The 19,833-nt window shown below is 45.8% G+C and overlaps 1 protein-coding gene across 1 annotated transcript; it reads right to left on the bottom strand.

Moving 5' to 3' along the window:
• Positions 1-12,167: 12,167 nt before the first annotated feature.
• On the bottom strand, positions 12,168-15,413 carry LOC141130079 (histone H2A, embryonic-like). Its single transcript, XM_073618045.1, has 2 exons — positions 15,375-15,413; positions 12,168-12,652 (listed from the first exon to the last, which is right to left on the bottom strand). Exon 2 carries the CDS (start codon positions 12,642-12,644, stop codon positions 12,231-12,233), a length of 414 nt encoding a protein of 137 aa, XP_073474146.1. The 5' UTR covers positions 12,645-12,652; positions 15,375-15,413; the 3' UTR covers positions 12,168-12,230.
• Positions 15,414-19,833: the final 4,420 nt, after the last annotated feature.

Below are 19,833 nucleotides of genomic sequence, written 5' to 3'. Positions count from 1 at the left end.
GAATGACTGCCTGAGGTCAGCTGATGCGTCACTGACTCATTTAGACTGAGTGTGTGCAATCACCTGCGATACATTGATGTTGACATGTCAGCCCTAGCAGCGGCCAATAAAGTCCCTGGTTGCTGTGCTCATGTAAACATTGTACATGTGTTACATGCGTAAAGCAAATTCATATGATCCCTCTGCCAGCAAGACCCTAGATATTATGTGGTGGTATTTTTGATATGTCCATGTGAATGATCCCTTATACAGAATTCCATGACAATATGCATCATTTAACCCAGAAGTTACTCAGGAATGCGGAGAGCAAAGCCTGAGTGCTGAGAGGATAAGTAATGCATTAAACACTTGCCTACTAGGCACTTTGACCCCCCTTCAGTGCTGTCCAATTTAAATGACAATTGCGCAGTCCTGCAGCACTGTACCCATATGAAGTTTTTATCATTTTTTTCACACAAATAGAGCTTTCTTTTGGTAGTGTTTAACCACCACTGGGTTTTTTTTTTCTTTGCTAAATGAACGGGAAAAAAAAGAATTTTTTTGAAAAAAAAAACCTTTTCCAAAGTTTGTTATAAAATTTTGCAACCAGGTAATTTTTCTCCTTCACTGATGTGCGCTGATGGGCTCTGATGATGAGGCACTGATAAGGCTGCACTGATAGGTGACACTGTTTGGTAGCACTGGTGACCACTGTTGGGACTGCACTGGTAATCAGTGTCTGATTATCAGTGTAAATGTCCATTTTACACAAACCAGTTACCAGCTCTCCTCTCCTCAGGCTGTCCGTGTGAAGAAAGGAATGCCTTTAACCGACTTGTGTTTACATTGTGATCAGCTATGATTGGACACAGCTGATCACGTGGTAAAGGGCCGCTGTGATTGGCCCTTTACCGTGATCTGTGCTCAGCTGTGTCCTATTGACATAGCGATCACAGAGCGTGCCACAGTGGGCGCCCATCATGGGAGGACAGCATATAATGCCCTCCTAGAACTGGACGACCCTGCTGTAGCGGTCATTCGGCTATGGCGCAGTTTGGAAGTGGTAAATTGTTTTTCTTTACAAAGTGTAGCTTGAACACATTAACTAAGCTTTGAGGAAAACGAGTGCAACTGCAGTTGCAAAGCACGCAGTCTATTTGCCTTAAAAGGGGTTGTAAAGCTTCAGTTTAAAAATAATAAAATAACAAACATGTTATACTTACCCCCTCTGTGCAGTTGGTTTTGCACAGAGTTGCCCCGATCCTCCTCTTCTGGGGTCCCTCAGCGGGGTTAGTAAGCTCCTCCTCTTCTCGAGTGCCCCGCCGGAGAAGCACTCTCTTTTGGGACCACTGTGCGGGCGCACTCCCGAGTCCTACTTCTGTGTATGTGCCCCGCACTCGCGTCATTGGATTTGATTGACAGCAGCAGGAACCAATGGCTGCGCTGCTATCAATCCATCCAATCAGGACCCGAGACACTGGCTTTTGCTGGTGTGCTCATCCCTGGTGCGAGAAAGAGAGGGTACAAGTAAAACGGGGGGCTGCATGATTACAGGAGGTTTTTCACCTCAATGCATAGAATGCATTGAGGTGAAAAACCTTGAGGGTTTACAACCACTTTAAGTAAATCCAGTCCTATGAACCTTGCTTTAGTTTATTTTCTGTATGCATCTTTATTCCTTTTAATAACTTCATACAATGTCTTCTGCAGGTGGCCAGAAATAAGTTGCTATGGTGACAAGCAAAATCCAGGTATAGAGTATCTATAGTTATAACTATAGAAAGGTCCTTTTAAGTCAACCTTTCACTGTTTTGTTTCTCTTGACTTGGAATTAGAACAAAACGTATTGACGTCATTTACTTCTACTGTTTCCTGAGTCTTAAACACATTGTTGCTTCTTATAGCAATCTGCTTTCAGCAGGGAAGATATATTCAGATCTTTTATGTGAAAGTTTAGAAATCAAGGTTTTTGTTTTTGGCAGTAACTTCTGTAGGTTTAAGTCAAAATTTGTTTTAACGTGAACGGGACTCAACAGTCACATTGAAAAAAACAAACTGAGGTTCCCTGCAGAGGGCCTGCATCCCCCAGAGAACCAAAGTTGGAGGCTCTCTCCTCCGACTTTGGGTCAGAGGATAGAAACGCAACAAGCAGGGAGGGATACGGAAATCAAGACTCTCCCAGAAGTGTCAAATGCAATTTTTCTTATTAATTTTGAATAGAGTAGGGAGAATAGTTGAAACTCATCAGGTTGTTTCTTGCTGTCTGTAGTGTTGAGGAGATTTCGCTTTACTTTCTGCCTTAGAGATGCAATGGGAAGTTAGTGAAAATCTCTAAAGTGAGGGAAAGCTTTTAGACAGTTGTCACTTTAACAGCCATTTCTATTGGAAGTTTTAACTGCACCTTTTGTTATGGTGAGATCTCACATTTTGGATTATACCTCAGCTTCTGTTGCAGTGACAATGACCACCAGTACAAAAAGAGAATGAGTGAACCTCCCCAACAGGGTAAAAAAAAAATATATGCCCAACCAAAAAATTGAGCACCCGAATCATAATTTTCTGAGATGCCAAAAGCTTTTCCCCTAATATTGGGGCTTCCTTGTAGAGCCCTACAATTAAGCCCTAGCAGTAGGTGAAACATATCAGAAAGGAAGATGAAGTGTATCTTTCACTGCTGTCAGATTAAAGATAAAAATAAGGCATGGTCACATTTTTATACATGGACCCGACTATGTATGCAGTATATATTCACACTATGGGGATGATGCCCCTGGAAGCTGTAAATTACTGCAGTAGACATCGCTATTCCAGTGATCTCCACTTGCTTTTGGCTCCTGTGCCAAGAGGCTGGCAAAAAAATAAATAAAAGGGGGGGCACTTATCACAAGTTCTGCCTGTGGTGTCCCTGTAGCTTATTTTTATCTTTCCCATATTACTGACTCATGCCTCATTCTGTGCTGTGTGTGTAGCCATCTTTGAAAATGTAGGGCAGGGACCTTCAAACTATGGCCCTCCAGCTGTTGCGGAACTACACATCCCATGAGGCATTGCAAAACTCTGACATACACAGATATGACCAGGCATAATGGGAATTGTAGCTCCTGGACAACTGGAGGGCCATACATTGGAGACCCTTGAGGTAGGGCTTTGTTTCTTCATGTTAGGACCTCCAGCAAGGAGAACCATGACATCACCGAATCTCCTGAGGTAGCAATGCTGTAGATCTCACACACTAGATATACAGCTATGACACTACATGTAACGTGGGTTTGAGCACCTTCACATGCCATGAAATGCATTGCCAATTTTGCTTCATGAGGCACTCAAAACTAAAGCCAAGACTTTTATAGCACACAGCATAAAGCTAAACTTACCAATCAGAGGCGTAACTAGAACCTTCAGGGCCCCGGTGCAACAAACCATGAAGGGCCCCCTGGCCAGGGCCCTTCCCTCTGAGCCCGAGAGTTTTTCCCACTGATCCTGGGACCCTTTACTCCCATCGCAGGGCCCTTTATTACAGCCCTGCAGTGAATCTGGTAGATCCGCAACTGGTGTCGGTAGGACTGTAAATAGTGTCAGTCAGTAGAGCAGTGGACAGTGCCAAAATGGCAGTGGACTTTGTCAGTAATGCAGAGAACATTGTCAGTAGAGCAGAGGACAGGGTCGCTAGGGCAAAGGACAGGGTCAGTAGTTTTTAATTTGTTACTTTATTTTTAACATTTTATTTTATTATTATTTTTTACAATTTTTTTTTTTTTTTTTAATTTGCTAGGAGCCCTGTTGAGGGGCTTTGGTGAGGTTTCAGGGGTCTAAACAGACCTATAACTCACTGGCCCATTCAGAAAAGGAAGGGGCCGGTAAATTACATGTTTACTGGCCCTTTCCCCCACTTTTTATCCTGAAAGCATTCCCTGTAGAAGCCAGTAGAAGAGGGAAGGGGGAGCAGGAAACAAAGTAACCTGGATACAGGGCAAGTCCTGCTAGATCACTTCAGGCTGGCCCCTTTTGCAGGTATAGCGATGTCAAACATTAAAAATAAGTGTCTATACTGTTTAAAAGCCAGTTATACACTGTCTCACTCTGCTCTGCACATGCTCAGTTGCTCTGTATTTGTGGGCATTTGTAGAGGCCGATCTGCTGACAGCCTTAAAGGGAAATTAAACCCTCCTATCCTTTACAGCCAAAGAAGCTGCTTCTGTTTGATCTGCAACTGCCACAGTGCTGCACATGTGATCAGTTACGACACTAGCATTTGATAGTTTGACAGTCTAGTTGAAGATACAAGAAAATGTGAGTTAGCAATCCCAGCATTCTAGGAATGTAACTTTGTAACGGTTAAATCAATGGGTTTAGTTCCGCTCTTTATGATTTACTGCTGGGGCTCTGGACTTCAGCAAAATGGCAGCCTCTAGCAAAAGAGACAGGAACAATTCTGGAGGCAATTTACAGCACACACTAATTTTGGTAACATAATTATTAATGCGGAAAGTATGTTCCTTGCTAAAGAACATTTTTTTTTTTTTTATCAAGTTATGGGCAACATTCCACTTTAATATGGCAGCTGCATTTGTTCCCCCTTCCCCCTTTAATTTATACCTGCTAATCTGATCAGTAACTTTATCTTTAGGGTGTTTTCACTCCACTGGAGGAGCAGTGAGACACCTTTGGACAGTAGTAAAGGGTACTGTTAGGACAATCTAGCAGAAGACAGATCTTCCGTAAACAAAATTAAGTGACACTTTTTTTTTTTTAAACATTACTGTCAGTCTGGACCAACTGCCATTTTTGCCGCAGAGCTTGGTCTTTATAAACTCTACCTACCTGGCCAGCTCAACAGGTGAAAAAGGCTAAAGGGAACCAAATTAAGGCAGCCATCACATGTAATAATTGTGAAGCCGATGTTGGCGTTGTCCAGAAGATCCTGCCACATTTATACATGTGTTTTGGGAATGTCCTGTTATTAGGCGCTTTTGGACAGATATCTCTAAGGCCAATTTCACACTGAGGCACTTTAAAGGCGCTATATCGCTAAAAAAAAAGCGTCTGCAAAGCGCCACTCCAGTTCTTCAGGCTGGTAGAAAGACTATGCCAACTATCCTAGGATATCTTGTGCGGCTTCAATCCATGCTTGTTTGATCTTGTGTCGCTGACATCCAGGTCCACACATTCCGGTAAGAGTACCCATTTAATTCCTTCTTGGTGATATCTGCTGACAAAAGTTTATTTGATGTCTCCGATTGCCCACATGAAGATGTTTATTATCTGACAGACTCCTTGGTTTCTCCACAAACCTCCTTTTCTTTTGGGACAATAGTTGTCAAGACATTCACTTTTTTGTCCTTTTTTACACTAAGTTGTCCATCATTTGAAGGACCATTTATTGTCATCACCATTACTTTTCATCCGAGGATCACCCTTCCTTTTTATTACACTTGTGCTTTGTCACCTTAATAGGTTCACGTGCTTAGATTTCTTACATGTTTATCCACATGTTTTTTATTATTACCTTTTTCAGATTATGTAGCTGTTTCACACAGCTTTTATTAGCGCTACATTCACAATCACCTTGAGTTCACAAATTTTAGTCACATTTATATGTAGCTGCTCTAGTTTTTCTAATTTCTTCCCAAATAGCGCAGTTTTATCTCTTTACCACATTGGCTGCCAGTCAAGCCTGGAAATTTGCCTACTTAAAAAAAATAAATAAAAAAAAAAACAAAACGCCACACCTTTCTGTACACATCCTAGTACCACTAGAGGGTGCTACACTCAAAGAGTGAATGGAGACGCACCGTACTCATGCTGGGAGCCACTGCGTGCTCTAGTGTGAACCCAGCTTGAATGTCCAGACCATATGCATCAGTTCAAACACTTTTTTTTTCTTCTTTTGTTCTGTCAGCAGGGGGTTATGACCTTCTGACAGAAACAAACAAAGGGGAAAAAAACCAGCACATGAAGTGACCAGTTCTCTTTGGAGTTCCTGGTGGGAGGGGGCCCCTCCCCAGACGGACAGGCTCCTTAAAGATTTAGATTAAGAATCAGACCTCACCCAGCAACAGGAAAGTCCATCCTTCGGGCACAGCACAGGGTGGCAGGCCGGTCTGATCCTGCAAGAGAGTCAGGGAGAAAAGAAGATAGTCTGCAACCTTCCAGCAGTTCATGTGGCCATTTCAATGGTGGGCTGTACACTACAATAGTCCTCTCACGCAAAGAAATGCGGGTTGGGTAGTCTCCTCCTGCCGCCCTTTCATCCCTGATGGAGACAGAGTGACTTCTCGCAGACCAGCCTGCCTTTACGACCATCACACCGTCCTTGTGAATTGCTCTCCCCAGCCTCCATTCCTTCCGAATGTCCTCAAAGCGGGCCCAGGTCTCCTCACATTTTGGCACCCACAGAGTCTTAGGGATATGCAGAGACTACCAAATCAGGTCATCCTCCCAATCTCCCGGGAGTTCTCAATAATGTCCGTGGTCTTGGGAGGGATATAATGGTAATCCAGAGCAACTTTCCGCTGGAACCTGGAAAACCTGGGCATTTCTCTGGGCTTCCCTTTTCCTGACAGGACACAAGCATTGTGGGACCTCTTGACCCATTGCCTGAATCCAGCTGCTCTGGTCTGGGTGGTGGAGGGTCTGTTGTAAAGAAGTTATCTTCTGCTGCTTCCTCAGCTCCCATAGCCAGATCTGGAACATCTACCACCCAGACTGGATTTCCTAGACCTGGAAGCCTTCCATCTTCACTTCCTTCTCCGAGCTGCTGTGAGGCGACCAATCTCTTCCAGGGACCCGAACTCCACCTGCAATCTGGGGGAACCCCAATTTATGGCCCTGATCTTGCCTTCCCTTCCTGGCTCACCTGAGGGCACATCTCCCTCCAACACTGGCTCCTTCAGGTTGGGTCAGCAGAATACATAAAGGCAGCTGACATTTCAGGGACAACTTCTGGTTCCTGCTGGGCAGTACACAGTCACCAGGTCCCCAACAAGGTCTGCTCCAGCCTCCTGCGGCTATACGTGACAGCAGTGGTGTATTTAGGTTTTGTGCTGCCCTGGGCCTGACTAAACGCATGCACCCCCCTAATTTAAATACGACCCACCCCATCCTGCCGAGGCCACACCCCTTCCTGTTTAAGACCCACTCTATCATCTGTAAACAACACCCCTTCCTCTTTGGGCTCATTTGGCACCTTTCAGGGGGGAACGGGTACCTGTTTCTGACAGGTACCCTTCCCCACTTCCGGGAGACTTCGCTGTCCCCTCTGAAGTTTGCCCCCCCCTCCTCCTTCCTCCACTGGGCCATTCAGAAAGTGCAACGCGCTTCGCTCATGTGCAGTAGGGAACCGGTCGGTTTCCCTTACCACGAATGATAGTGGCAAAACCCGAGAGCCAATCTGAAAATCGGCTGAGGTGTCGACATCGCTGGATCCCTGGATAGGTAAGTGTCCTAATATTAAAAGTCAGCAGCTACAGTATTCTTAGCTGCTAAATTATAATGCTATCACGGGGGGGGGGGGGGGGTTCTCACTGTGCCCATCAATTGCAGCCTCACTGTGCCCCATCAAACGCAGCCACTGTGCCCATCAAACGCAGCCACCGTGCCCATCAAACGCAGCCACCGTGCCCATCAAACGCAGCCACCGTGCCCATCAAACGCAGCCACCGTGCCCATCAAATTCTGCCAGTGCCCATAACACTGATATACTTTATTAAATCACTGTACCTGCTGTCCTGGGGGTTTTCCTCGTGCTCCTCTCTCTCCTCCTGACGTCACAGCCCCAGGGGCGAGGAGAAGATTCACTGTAGGAAAGCAGTGCAGGGGAGGGTAGGCGGAGCTTAAGGCTCCATCTGTCACCTGTTGCTAATGGGGGCGCGAGTGACACATGCCGCCCCCCCCCCCACATGAGAGAAAGCCCCCCCACCCGTCTTTCTGATTCCCGGCTCCCGCTGCCGCCTCCGGCACACATGCAGCCCACGGCAGCCGGCTTTCTGTAGCGGCGCCATGGTGTATGGGCGTGCTTGTCAGAGAGTAGGGGGCATGAGATACACGCCCCCATCCTCTGCCAAGCACGCCCATACACAGTGGCGCCGGTACAGAAAGCCGGCCGCCATGGGCTGCATGTGTGCCGGAGGCGGCAGCGGGAGCCGGGAATCAGCAAGACGGGGGGGGGGCGGCCCTTTTTGCTGCCCCCCGCAAAGTGCCGCCCTAGGCCTTGGCCTTGTCGGCACCCAAAACACAGCCCTGCGTGACAGTCCTAACTGCAGGTACCCTGGGTTCAATTCCTCACGGTGGTGGAACAAAGTGCAGTCCCCCCGGCTCGGTCAACTTCGGTTGCTAGGTTACCTGTTAACACTTGTTTTTAATTGAGGGAATTAACTTGGAGAGGGATAAGGAAATTATGAGATGCCCAGAAGATTGAAAGTCAATGTTGGGACTGAACTATATGTAGCGGTACCCCCGTGAGGGCTGATGATGTACTCTATACCCCACTGGCTACCCCGACTCTGCAGATCCTCTCTTACCTCGGGTTCCATTCTGCATGTGATGTAAGCAATGAGAAACTCACACAATGTCACTAAACCACTCAGAAAAGTTTACTAAAGTAAAAAATGGAACACAACGAAAAGCATGACTAAACACAAATTGCAATTGACAATTGGTATCATCCAATGTAGATATACAGAACTTATATTCGCTTTTTCAAGCGTATACGTGAACAGGTGTACAGAGGGATACGTACTCAATATCTTCAAAACATTAAATACCTTCCCACTGAGGCCATAACACACAGACCAAAATGCAGTATAATATTCTTTACATTCAAAAACAGTGTAAAGTCTAGCATATACTCAATGGCTCCCCCTAGGCTATAAATCAGAGTTCAACTTATAAGCAGAGCAGCAGTGCTTGGTATAAGAGAGGAAGATGAAAGTTCTTTCAACTCCGGATATCTTCAGCTAGCCTGATGTTTAAACTGCAGTATTTGTAATCCACAAGAACAAAGGAAAATAAATGACTGTAGAGCAAAAGATATGCTGATGGCTGTTAAACTGAAGAAACCACCACCTGTAGATTCCTCCTTACATGCAAGTACAATACAGCACTGACCTTACAGCGCAAGGGCGAAAGACAAGCCCCCAAAGTTTGGCTGTGAAGAAGTAGATTCACCTCCGTGGAACTACAAGTCTCACCAGCAGTCTGTTGAAAGAACTCTCAGCAATACTGTACTCTCTACTGAAATGGGCAGGTGCCCTCTCACCACAATGGACTCCAATGGCTGTGAGGCTCCATCTGGAATCCCCTCCTGGTGTCTCCGTCTGGTGAAGATGGGGCCTCCGCACCTCAACTCCTGGTGGGCTAAAGTGCAGGGGCTTTCTTTTGCTCTGAAGCACAGGCCGGTCCGCTTGCTAGGATGGCAAAGCTGTACTCCGAGACCCCTCAGAGGCGGGCGATCCGGCTCTCCGCTCTATAGGCCGCAGTCTCACTCTTGGTCCCACACACACACAGACCTCCTGCTGGTAGGTGTTGAATGGCATCCAGAGAGGCTGAAAACAGGCCGCGTTGGTCCTTTTATCACTGCTCCCAGCAGGCAATACTGCACGCTTTGCATTGTAGTTCAGGGCTGATCCAGCTTACAGAGTCACTTCCTCCTCCAAACTACATCTCCCACAATACTTTGCTGCATTCCTTCTCAGGAATAAGGAAAAATCCTAAAAGAGCTGAGCAGGCACTAGAGGGAGCCAAACTAATTTGAAATAACAACTGTAATAACTATAGTATCAAACCCTTGGCTACATAAACACTCACGGTATACACAACCTCCTCTCTTCCTCCAGCCCAACACTTACTTGCATTTTGCAGAGCAACCGATTTGAAGGCCTGACACTGGTTCAGCCAGGCATAAATTGAATGCCCTTTGCAGGCAGGGACTGCAGGCCGCTTTGATATTAAAAAAAAAAAAAAATATATATAGGACGTCCCAGTGCTAGCTGTCCATGTGGCTACTGAGCCCAGTACCACATCTTCAAGTGCTACCAGCCCTCCTGGCTGCAGCCGCCCATTTTCACTGCCTGTGCCACCAGTCCACTCCACTGGCTCTGCACCCATCCCAGACCCCCTGACTGTGTGAACACTCACCATTGCTTCTGTGGAACTCATGGAGACTTGCCCAGTAGTGTTCTCCTCCTGTCCTCTTGGTCAGGACACCTCTGGGCTGTGAGAGGGTCCAATCCACACCCGAGCCTAGGCCCAAGATCCCCCCCAGACTGGGGAGCTCCCTCAAAGGCCACGACAGCCTAACACTCCATTTTCTACCTGATATCAACTCCTCCCCAGCTGGGCCGACCCTGGGTATTTAAGGAGGCCTGCTCCCTGGCAATCCAGGTTGGGGATTGGTCAGAGCTCCTCAGAACACCCCAGGCAGCTCCACCTCTCCTTCCCAGAAGACACTAGGACATTCTGGAAAGAAGTGGGAGGCCTTGGTGATTCTGCCTGTGGGTCACCCATCACTACACTGAGTCACTCCCAAACCAAGATCAAAACACCCAGGCTTGGCTGCCAGCCAAGCCTGGAAATTACCTACTCTATCAAAAACACTGTACACATCCTAGTACCACTAGGAGGGCACAACACATTTATTTTGGGTATTGACCTTGGATGGGGATAGGGGCATTATGGGATGCCCACTTAACTTAGCAGAACTTTTCCCAGGGAAAGCTTCTGTACAGTCCATTTAGACGGATCAAAAACAGAACTTCTTCTCCTACAAGCTAACAAAAATTCCAAAATAAAAAGACTACATGGACACCTCCCACCATCCTTGGACAGACCATCTCCAAGCACCAAAGCCAAGAGTCTGAGTCATTTTTGACTCAGGAATGACAAAGGATGCACAAATAGGATCAGTGGTGAGCGGATCCCACCATCTCCTCCGCCAACTACGTAGACTCATCCCCTTCATCCCAGAAGAGGACAAAGCGGCAGTTGTGGGAACAATCATCAATTCCCGACTCGACTACGCAAATTCGCTCTACGTAGGACTACCCCAATATCAGCCTGCGCGCTTACAACTCATCCAAAACACGGCGGCAAGACTGTTAACAGGAAAAAAAAAACCCTGGGAATCCATCTCCCCCTCCCTAAAGATCCTACACTGGCTAACCGTGAAGAAACGGATCACATTCAAGACCCTCTGCCTCACCCACAAATGCGTACAAGGAAACGCCCCACCATATCTCCGCGAGAAAATAAAACACTACACACCGAATCGCAGTCTTCGATCAGCTAACCAAAACCTCCTTACCATTCCCAAATACCGCTACAAAGCAAAGGGAGAACGAAGATTCGCAGTCCAAGGACCTCGACTATGGAACGCTCTTCCTACCAACATCCGCATGGAAGAAAACCACCAGGCCTTCAGAAAAAAAAACTAAAGACCTTCCTTTTCTGAGAAGCTGACATCAGAGAATGCATCCAGCGCCTTGAGGCGATTCAGTTCGCATTTGCAGCGCTTTATAAATCATTCATTCACTCCTCTAGCACAACATTTGTTTGCAGTACAAAAATTCCCAGGACCAGCTGGCACACTGTTAGGTGATCTGACAATAGGGCTTAGTCAGAATTTAGTAAATGCCCTTTACAGGCAGAACTACAGGCCCCTTGTTTGTGTAGCAGAGTCCTAGTGCCCAGCTATCCTGTGGTTACCAAGCCCATGTGGCTGCAGCAGCCCCCTTTCTGTAGCTGTCCTGGCTAAGCTTCCACAGTCCTCCTAGAGGAACTCCGCATCCATCTTAGACTGCCCTCACCCATTCCTCACATGCCTGGGCTTACTGAGGGGCAAAACAGAAGAACATCACTGTAGATCAGGGGGTAGGCAACCTTGGTCCTCCAGCTGTAGTGAAACTACACATCCCATCATGCCTCTGCCTCTAGGAGTCATGCAATGTCTAATTGGACTTGTAGTTTCAAAACAGCTGGAGGGCCAAGGTTGCCTACCCCTGCTGTAGAGCCATGGCAAAACAGATCAGCTGATATGGTTTGGGTCCACCTCATAGTAAACCCACACAGCTTAAGACCCATCTATTGACACCACGGCAGTAAAGAATCTTTGAGATGCTAAAATCCTTGGCTAGGCAAAGACTATGGACCTAACCATTTTGCAAATGAAAATAATGGAGTCAAAGTTAGTAGAAAGTTTTATTAAGTATACAAAACAATAAAACCGCACTCAATAAATATTTGACTAAGACGAACATTTAAATAGCCTGAGACTCTGCAGGTTTTGGCTCCTGTGAAAGGCCTTTCATGCTTTTCTTTGGCAAGAGAGCAGATTGAATATTGGGCAAGACTCCCCCATCTGCAATGGTGATACCAACAAACAGCTTGGCCAGTTCCTCGTCATTCCTGACAGCCAACTGGATGTGCCTGGGCAAGATGCGGGATTTCTTGTTGTCTCTGGCTGCATTTCCTGCCAGCTCCAGGACCTCTGCACACAGATATTCAAGAGTGGCTGCTAAATAGATGCCGGCTCCAGATCCAATCCTCTCTGCATAGTTTCCCTTCCTCAGAAAGCGGTGGATGCGGCCTACTGGGAACTGGAGACCTGCTTTAGCTGACCTGGAGGTCTTTACAACTGCAGGCTTCATGACCTTTTTGCCACGACCAGACATCTTAAAGACTGGGGGGAAACAAAGAAAAATACATGACACCATGATTAGACTAGCAAATCCATGGACATACAGTGTACACTACAGTCTGCTGGGAGTAGAAGTGGTGTTGACAAAGTGAAGATTGAGTATATAAAGAATGACTGCTAAAGAGGCTCAATACATTGCAGTGCATAAAGTGGTGTTGTGCAGATGCATGCCACATTACACAAATGGATTGTGGTCAGACATTTAGGGCACTTTCACACTGGCAGCGCCTGGGCGTCGGCGGTAAAGCGCCACTATTTTTAGTGGTGCTTTGCTATAGTTTTTGCAGCGCTTGTCGGCCGCTACAACCCCTTTAAGTTTTGGGCAGAGTGAAGAGGGGATTAGAACACCCATTCAGATTATTGAAGTCTGTGTGCCCTTGCTATTTGTTCTGCTTACAGTTATTAAAGTGAAAGAAAATACCCAATTTTGGATTGTTCCCAGAATAGTAGTAAGTTGAAATCATCAAAATGGGGTCACCATTTCTAGTGACCGGGGGGGGGGGGGGGGGGTTGGTGGCAGGGGGATTTCCTTAGTTTGCCTCACTTCCTGTTTTGGCTATGGGACAGGAAGTGAAGGGAAGTCTCCCCAATGAGACACAGATGGCAAAAACGAACAGAAGTTTTAACCTGTATGTAGTAGCACTGCTCCCGCAAGAACTGCTTGAATATCTGTACCTGTGTCTCCCACTGATTATCCTGCAGCCAGTAACAGTCCTCACAGCCAGGTGCACACACTCATTGCCTCCAATGACCAGTCTAGGGGATTTGTTTATGTTTTATTTGGAGAACTTGGATAGGAGAAGAGAATTAACAGGATACTCCAAACTAACTATGCACAAGCAAGGACAACTCTGGACTTAAATCTTGAAGACACTAGCTAGTGTCTCCTTTAGCTCACACACCCAATATGCTGACTTCTAGGACCAGAGGGGGGATTTCAGCAACACTCAGTCTCAGGGATCTGTACTCACAAAATGTCTAGTGACAGCTGTTAGCCTCCTTCCAAGCAACACTATACCAGGGGTCAGCAACCTTTTCCCACTAAAGGGCCAGATTCAGTGTATGAATGCATGGAGGGCCGCATTCACCTGCTAATAAATGAACTTAAGGGGGTGCAGAGGTGGCTGTGGACGGGGGGGGGGGGGGTTACGAGAGGCAGCAAGTAATCTGACCCTCTTAATGAGGTATATAGCTGCAGTTTTATCATAACAAACACCCAATTCACTTGTCCGCAGGCCCAGTGCCCATGAGTTAATCACAGGCACTGATGGGCCAGAGATTTAGCAGCGGCGGGCCAGGCGTTGCCGACCCCTGCTCTATACCATAGGCGTGCACAGGAGGATGTGCCAGCTGCTGTGGGATGGAGAGCATGGGAAGGGGTAGTAAATAGTTCATTTTCTAAATGAACAGTGTACACACAGTCTATTCTGAAGTATAGTAAACTGTTTACTATGCTTCAGTTTTGTGAACAAACAAGCCACTCAACACTTCATACATTAAATTCACTGTGCAGTGCAGCTGAGGCTGCAGAGAAATGGCATGCATTTGAGCTTTTGGCGTGCACACCCTAATGCAATAGGCTGCACACTCCCCTGCTCAGCAACATAAGACCAGAGCCGTAGGCTTCCTCCGCCAGCTTGCACCAGAGCCCTGGGTTGTAGCAGTCAGGCTTGACTGAGGCCACCTTTGCTGGGGAGAGACAGCCTCCTCCGCCCCACCTAAACCTCTCCTTAGGAGGCGGGCCAGAACCCCGAGCCCATGTGCTCCTCATACTTAAAAACACAGGCACCCAGTATTCCATGGGGCACATCCCCTTCTAATTGGCCAGGGCTGCATTTGCATCTGTGCACTCATCTGCTAGGTTACCTCCCACTGTCTAATATACCTCCTTGCTATTGGATCAGTGAAACATCAAGACAGCATGAGCTGCACCCAGAGCACACCTCACTAATCAATCACTGCTCGGTTAAGCAGACAGCACCTAAATTTGCCTGTCTACTTCTGTTAAGCAGAAAAGCCAAAAGTGATGTACACTCTCTAGCACCTACCAAGGAGGGTACTACATGTATTAAAGTTTAGCTAACACATTAAGGCATACAACAAGAAACATACCAGTATGCAGCATCCTTTGCATTGATACTTCCACAAAATCTCTCTCCCTCTCCTTAGGGTAGACAGATCCATACCAAGTGGGTCATAAAAAGGGAACCCTGTACCCAAGTGGCTTTGGGTTTAAGACATACAGAGCTAATGCAGATGATAAAATTACATTATTGATCATCTTTTGCTGAATGCCTTATATTGGGAGACTTGCTGGAAAGAGAACATACTGTAAAATGTATGAAATCTTTCATTAGAACATGCATATTTATTTGTAAAGCATGGTAACAGGCACCAGGTCTTTAGGTAAGAGATATAGTACCACCCATGGTATGCAGGTTTGTTGAGGGAAAAAAAAAAAAAAAAAAAAAAAAAAAAAAAACACCCACACACCCACGTGTGTAGGCACTACAGGTATAACCAGGAAGCTTTCCAAAAGCACCATTAAAACACAAAACTATCATAGAAATCCAGTACAAAGGACCATCATAATTTAGGAACATTACAGTGCACTATGGTCAGGATCAAATAAAGCCAGCACAGCCCATCCCAAAAAAAAAAAAAAAGTTCTCAAATACCATACTGCCTAAAACCTTACTCTCACCTTTTCCACTCTTCCTTCACCTGCAACCAACACAAGCCTACCAGAATGAAGCCTCACTATAGCTTATATACCTTGACACTCCCTGGAATGGGCTAATTGCAAGTGTAGCATCACAGGTGCAAGATGCTAAGGTAATTACCAAAGGATATAGCGCTAGTTCACATCAGATGCAGTTCCGTGTGCTTTTTTTCTACACTAAAAATGCATGCAGTGTTTTCCATGTATTCCAATGGCTCTAGTTCTCACCAGTGCAGTCAGTTTCTGGTCAGTTTCCGATGCAGAAAAAAAAAGTAGCGCGTGCTGCATTTTTTTTCTGAACAGAGCTGTACTGGAACCTAGCAAATTGTATCAAAAATGCAATGGAACTACACTGGAACTGCGTGTGATGTGAATTGTAAGCAAAAACTGATCCGGAACGTGCATTTTTGTGGTGTGAACTGGCGCTAAAAATGCATGCACAGTGTTTTCCATGTATTCCAATGGCTCTAGTTCACACCAGTGCAGTCAGTTCCTGTCAGTTTCCCATGCAGGAACTGACTGTATTGGTGTGAACTAGAGCCATTGGAATACATGGAAAACACTGTGCATGCATTTTTGGTGCAGAAAAAAAGCACACAGAACTGCATCTGGTGTGAACTGGCCCTCATTCAGATAATCCTTTCCTTGACCCAATCAAATTACAAGCAGGTTTGACAGGAAAAATGCTGAGAAGGTTGGACAGGTGTCTTGTGATGCATCTGCTACCCACACCATTATTATTTTGTTTCAGATTATATCCATCAGATGAGCAGAATTTACCCAAAATTGTGTAGTGTGAGTGCCATTGTGTACCATTCATCCAATCAGATGGTCCCTTACACTACGGTTGTACAGTTGGTACATTTTGATGATCGTACAGCTATTAGAGCTATAGTTATCCTGCACTGTGTATATGTGCAGATGGCATTGGGCCACCCAAGGACGATATACAATGCTCAACATCACATTTATGCCGCGTACACACGAGCGGACTTTACGGCAGACTTTGCCCGGCGGACGGGATTTCGAAGGACAATTCGATCGTGTGTGGGCTCCAGCGGACTTTGTTTTCTCAAAAGTTGGAGGGACTTAGATTTGAAACATGTTTTAAATCTATCCGTCGAACTCGAGTCCGGTCGAAAAGTCCGCTCGTCTGTATGCTAGTTCGACGGACAAAAAGCCACGCTAGGGCAGCTATTGGCTACTGGCTATAAACTTCCTTGTTTTAGTCCGATCGTACGTCATTACGTACGAATTTGACGGACTTTGGTGGATTGTGTGTAGGAAAGTCCGTTCATTCAAAAAGTCCGTCATAAAGTCCGTCGAAAAGTCCGCCGGGCAAAGTCTGCCATAAAGTCCGACCGTGTGTACGCGGCATTAGGATTGTTTTGTAAACTAACCATCCTTCTAGTAGGTGAGATTTTTACAATTTATGGTAAGTTCTTTCCTACAAAAGATCCTTCCATAACCTTACACAATATCCCCTGTGACCTGTACTAACACAACCCCCCCCCCCCCCCCCCCCCATCTCGTATGAGCCTCAAATATCTGAACATTTAGCACTACATCTAAACTAAAATAAGCCCCTGCCAAATACCCTTAGGTGGTTATTTACTAAAGGCAAATCCACTTTGCACTGCAAGTGCACTTGGAAGTGCAGTGACTGTAGATCTGAGGGGGCATGCAAGGAAAATAAAAAACAGCATTTTCTCTTGTACATGATTGGATGATAAAATCAGCAGAGCTTCCCCTCATTTCAGATCTTCCCCTCAGATTTACAGTGACTGCACTTCCAAGTGCACTTGTAGTGCAGAGTGGATTTGCCTTTAGTAAATCAACCCCTTGGGGTCAGTTCATACCGGAACACATGTTTTTTTATGTTTCTGCGCATTCCGTTTTTGAAATGCACAGTAAAGTGCAAAAAGTACAGCAGGTGTAACTTTTAATAATCATGTGCATAAAACCCTGTGGTTTAGTGATTGCAAATGCGCCTCGTTTGCTCAATGCGTTTGGGGTGCCATTATTGGTTAATGGCACTTGTGTGTATCTAGTAAGGGCAGCTTGTTCCTGTGCGGTGCGGGAAATCCACATGGAAACATGCCTTTCCCATACCGTGTTCTGGTGTGAATGGGCCCTAAAGACTCAAGATGCACATCTATTAGCATAGTGCGTATTAATGTGCTCTATATGCATGTTGTGGTGTATTGTCCTTCATTCTCATTGGCAACTCAATGCATGTATCCAGTAAAAATATTTACACCAGTGCTACAGCACACTACAATACACTATAATCCATGGGTAGTCATAAGCTGCGTTGTCCAGTAAGGGGTAATTCAAACAGACAACTAGAGATGGGCCAAACACCCCCCTGTTCAGACTCGAACGGCGAACCCCATTGAAGTCTATAGGAGCCGAACAGGAAAAATCTAAAGTGCCCATTTTATAGGCTTATTTGCAAGTAACTGGCCATAAAAATGGTATAGGGATCTGGGTACTGCCCTGGGGGACATGTATCAATGCAAATTTTTGTTTTAAAAACAATCTTTTAGGAACAGTGATTTTAATGATGCTTAAAGTGCAACAATAAAAATGAAAAATTCCTTTAAACAAGGTCCCGGGGGGGGGGGGGGGCCTTGGGTCCCCTTAGTTTGCCTGTAAAGTGGCGCATCTGTAGCATGCATAGAACATGCTGCAGCAAAAATGACATTTCTAAAGAAAAAAAAATGTGTCAAATCACATTGAAAATGACTCGCAGGTTGCAATTGCCCGACTATTTGTATTCTGTACAAATCAACGGCCGCTGCTGCTGCTGCTGCTGCTGTTCACATGTAACCACTCATCCAAGTAATAACTTGTGATTGGCACTGAATGCAGACATCCCAGGCGTATGTTGTTTCAACTGTAGAGGCTGTGCTGCAATCACTTATGGATTAAAACAGGTGGTGAGGAGGCGACATAACATCTCCTCACCACCTGTTAAATGCCCTCTAATATGCAATCCACCACAGATTGCTCTTTAAAGGGCAACACTTGTCTGATTGAGTCCTAAGATCTGTTTTACAAACTTCAGCTTTTATTACTTTTTTTTATCATAATTGTAAAATTATATATTTATGATGTGGTTAGCTAAAGTGTAATTGTGTATATGTTATTTTTATTGTTTTGATTTGACTCGTAAGCTTGGCAACATACAGGTTCCATTTGGGGATGTAAGCAATGTATTGCTTTCATGCGTGTCAGCACACATTACATCTTCCATTCATCTGTCTCAGCACTGCGTGGGGATATACAAGTCCGCACATCTGTGTATTATGGCTTCTGAAGTCATCTGCCACATTATATGTAAATGAAGAGCGCCAGAGGAATGATGAGAGATTGTAATACTGTAGCGCACCCCCAAAGGAGCCACAGATGAACTGGATCCCCCACTCCTGCGCAGCCAGGCACACCAGTCCGTGACTTTGTTTTTATGTTTTCTTGGGAAGTTTCAACCCCGGATAGGAATAGGAGGTTATGGGATGCTCACTTGGCTTCAGCAACAAAACTTTGGCAACAACTTCAGGGACATCTTCCTATATACAGTCTATATACAGTCTCCTTGACACTCCTCCTTGCAGACTCCAGCTGAATCATGGTTAGTAGATCTGACAAGCTCTCAGTCAGATTTAAAGTGTTACTAAACCCACAACAGTAAAATCTGTCTGTATATGCAGAATAGCATGCTTGTTATACTCACTGTGGAACTTAATGGGTTCATCCTCTGTATTGTGTAAAAGGGATTTTTGATCCTGTATGGACAGATCCTCCCCCTCCTGCAGGGTCTCTCTTGGCAAGGCCAGATACGACACAGTCAGAGAGAGTGGTAAGGCTGCACATGCTCAGTTTGGTCTCTATTGCTGGAGAGAACATTTCCTGGTTGATCAGAGCTAGCCAGATCACATGATATTGACATGACACATTTGGTTGTGTATACAGATCCTAAATGACAGCCCAGTCCCTCTCTCCTCCTCCATGTCCAGTAACTAAAAAAGAAGACAGTGGGTGGGATATCACATCTTGATTCATGGATGATCCACCTCCCATAACAGCATGAGGACACAGGTTATAGTGGAAATCTCCTCCTGCCTGAACACTCAGCACTCAGGCAGACCCTGCAGTTTATCACGTGGCCGTGGTATACAGATCACCCAAAAAGGTATATAGTGGCAGTAATTTAATGTAAAAAGAAGATTTAAAAGCTGCCAGCACTGCGGGGGTGGGGGAGGGGGGGTGGTCAGATAAACTATTTTCATATGACTGGGTTTAGTAACACTTTAAGCAATGGCCCTTGATCTACTCACACTGTCCTCTCTCTTGCTCCAGTGCCTCCAGGAAGGGCTTCCTACGTGTGTTGTGGCAGGATCCTTCCAGCACCTGAGCCCCGGCCCAAGGCAGGACACCC

The sequence above is a fragment of the Aquarana catesbeiana genome, linkage group LG02 (assembly GCF_042186555.1).
Source record: "Aquarana catesbeiana isolate 2022-GZ linkage group LG02, ASM4218655v1, whole genome shotgun sequence".
NCBI lineage: Eukaryota > Metazoa > Chordata > Amphibia > Anura > Ranidae > Aquarana > Aquarana catesbeiana.
This window is presented reverse-complemented; position numbering and strand designations above follow the sequence as displayed.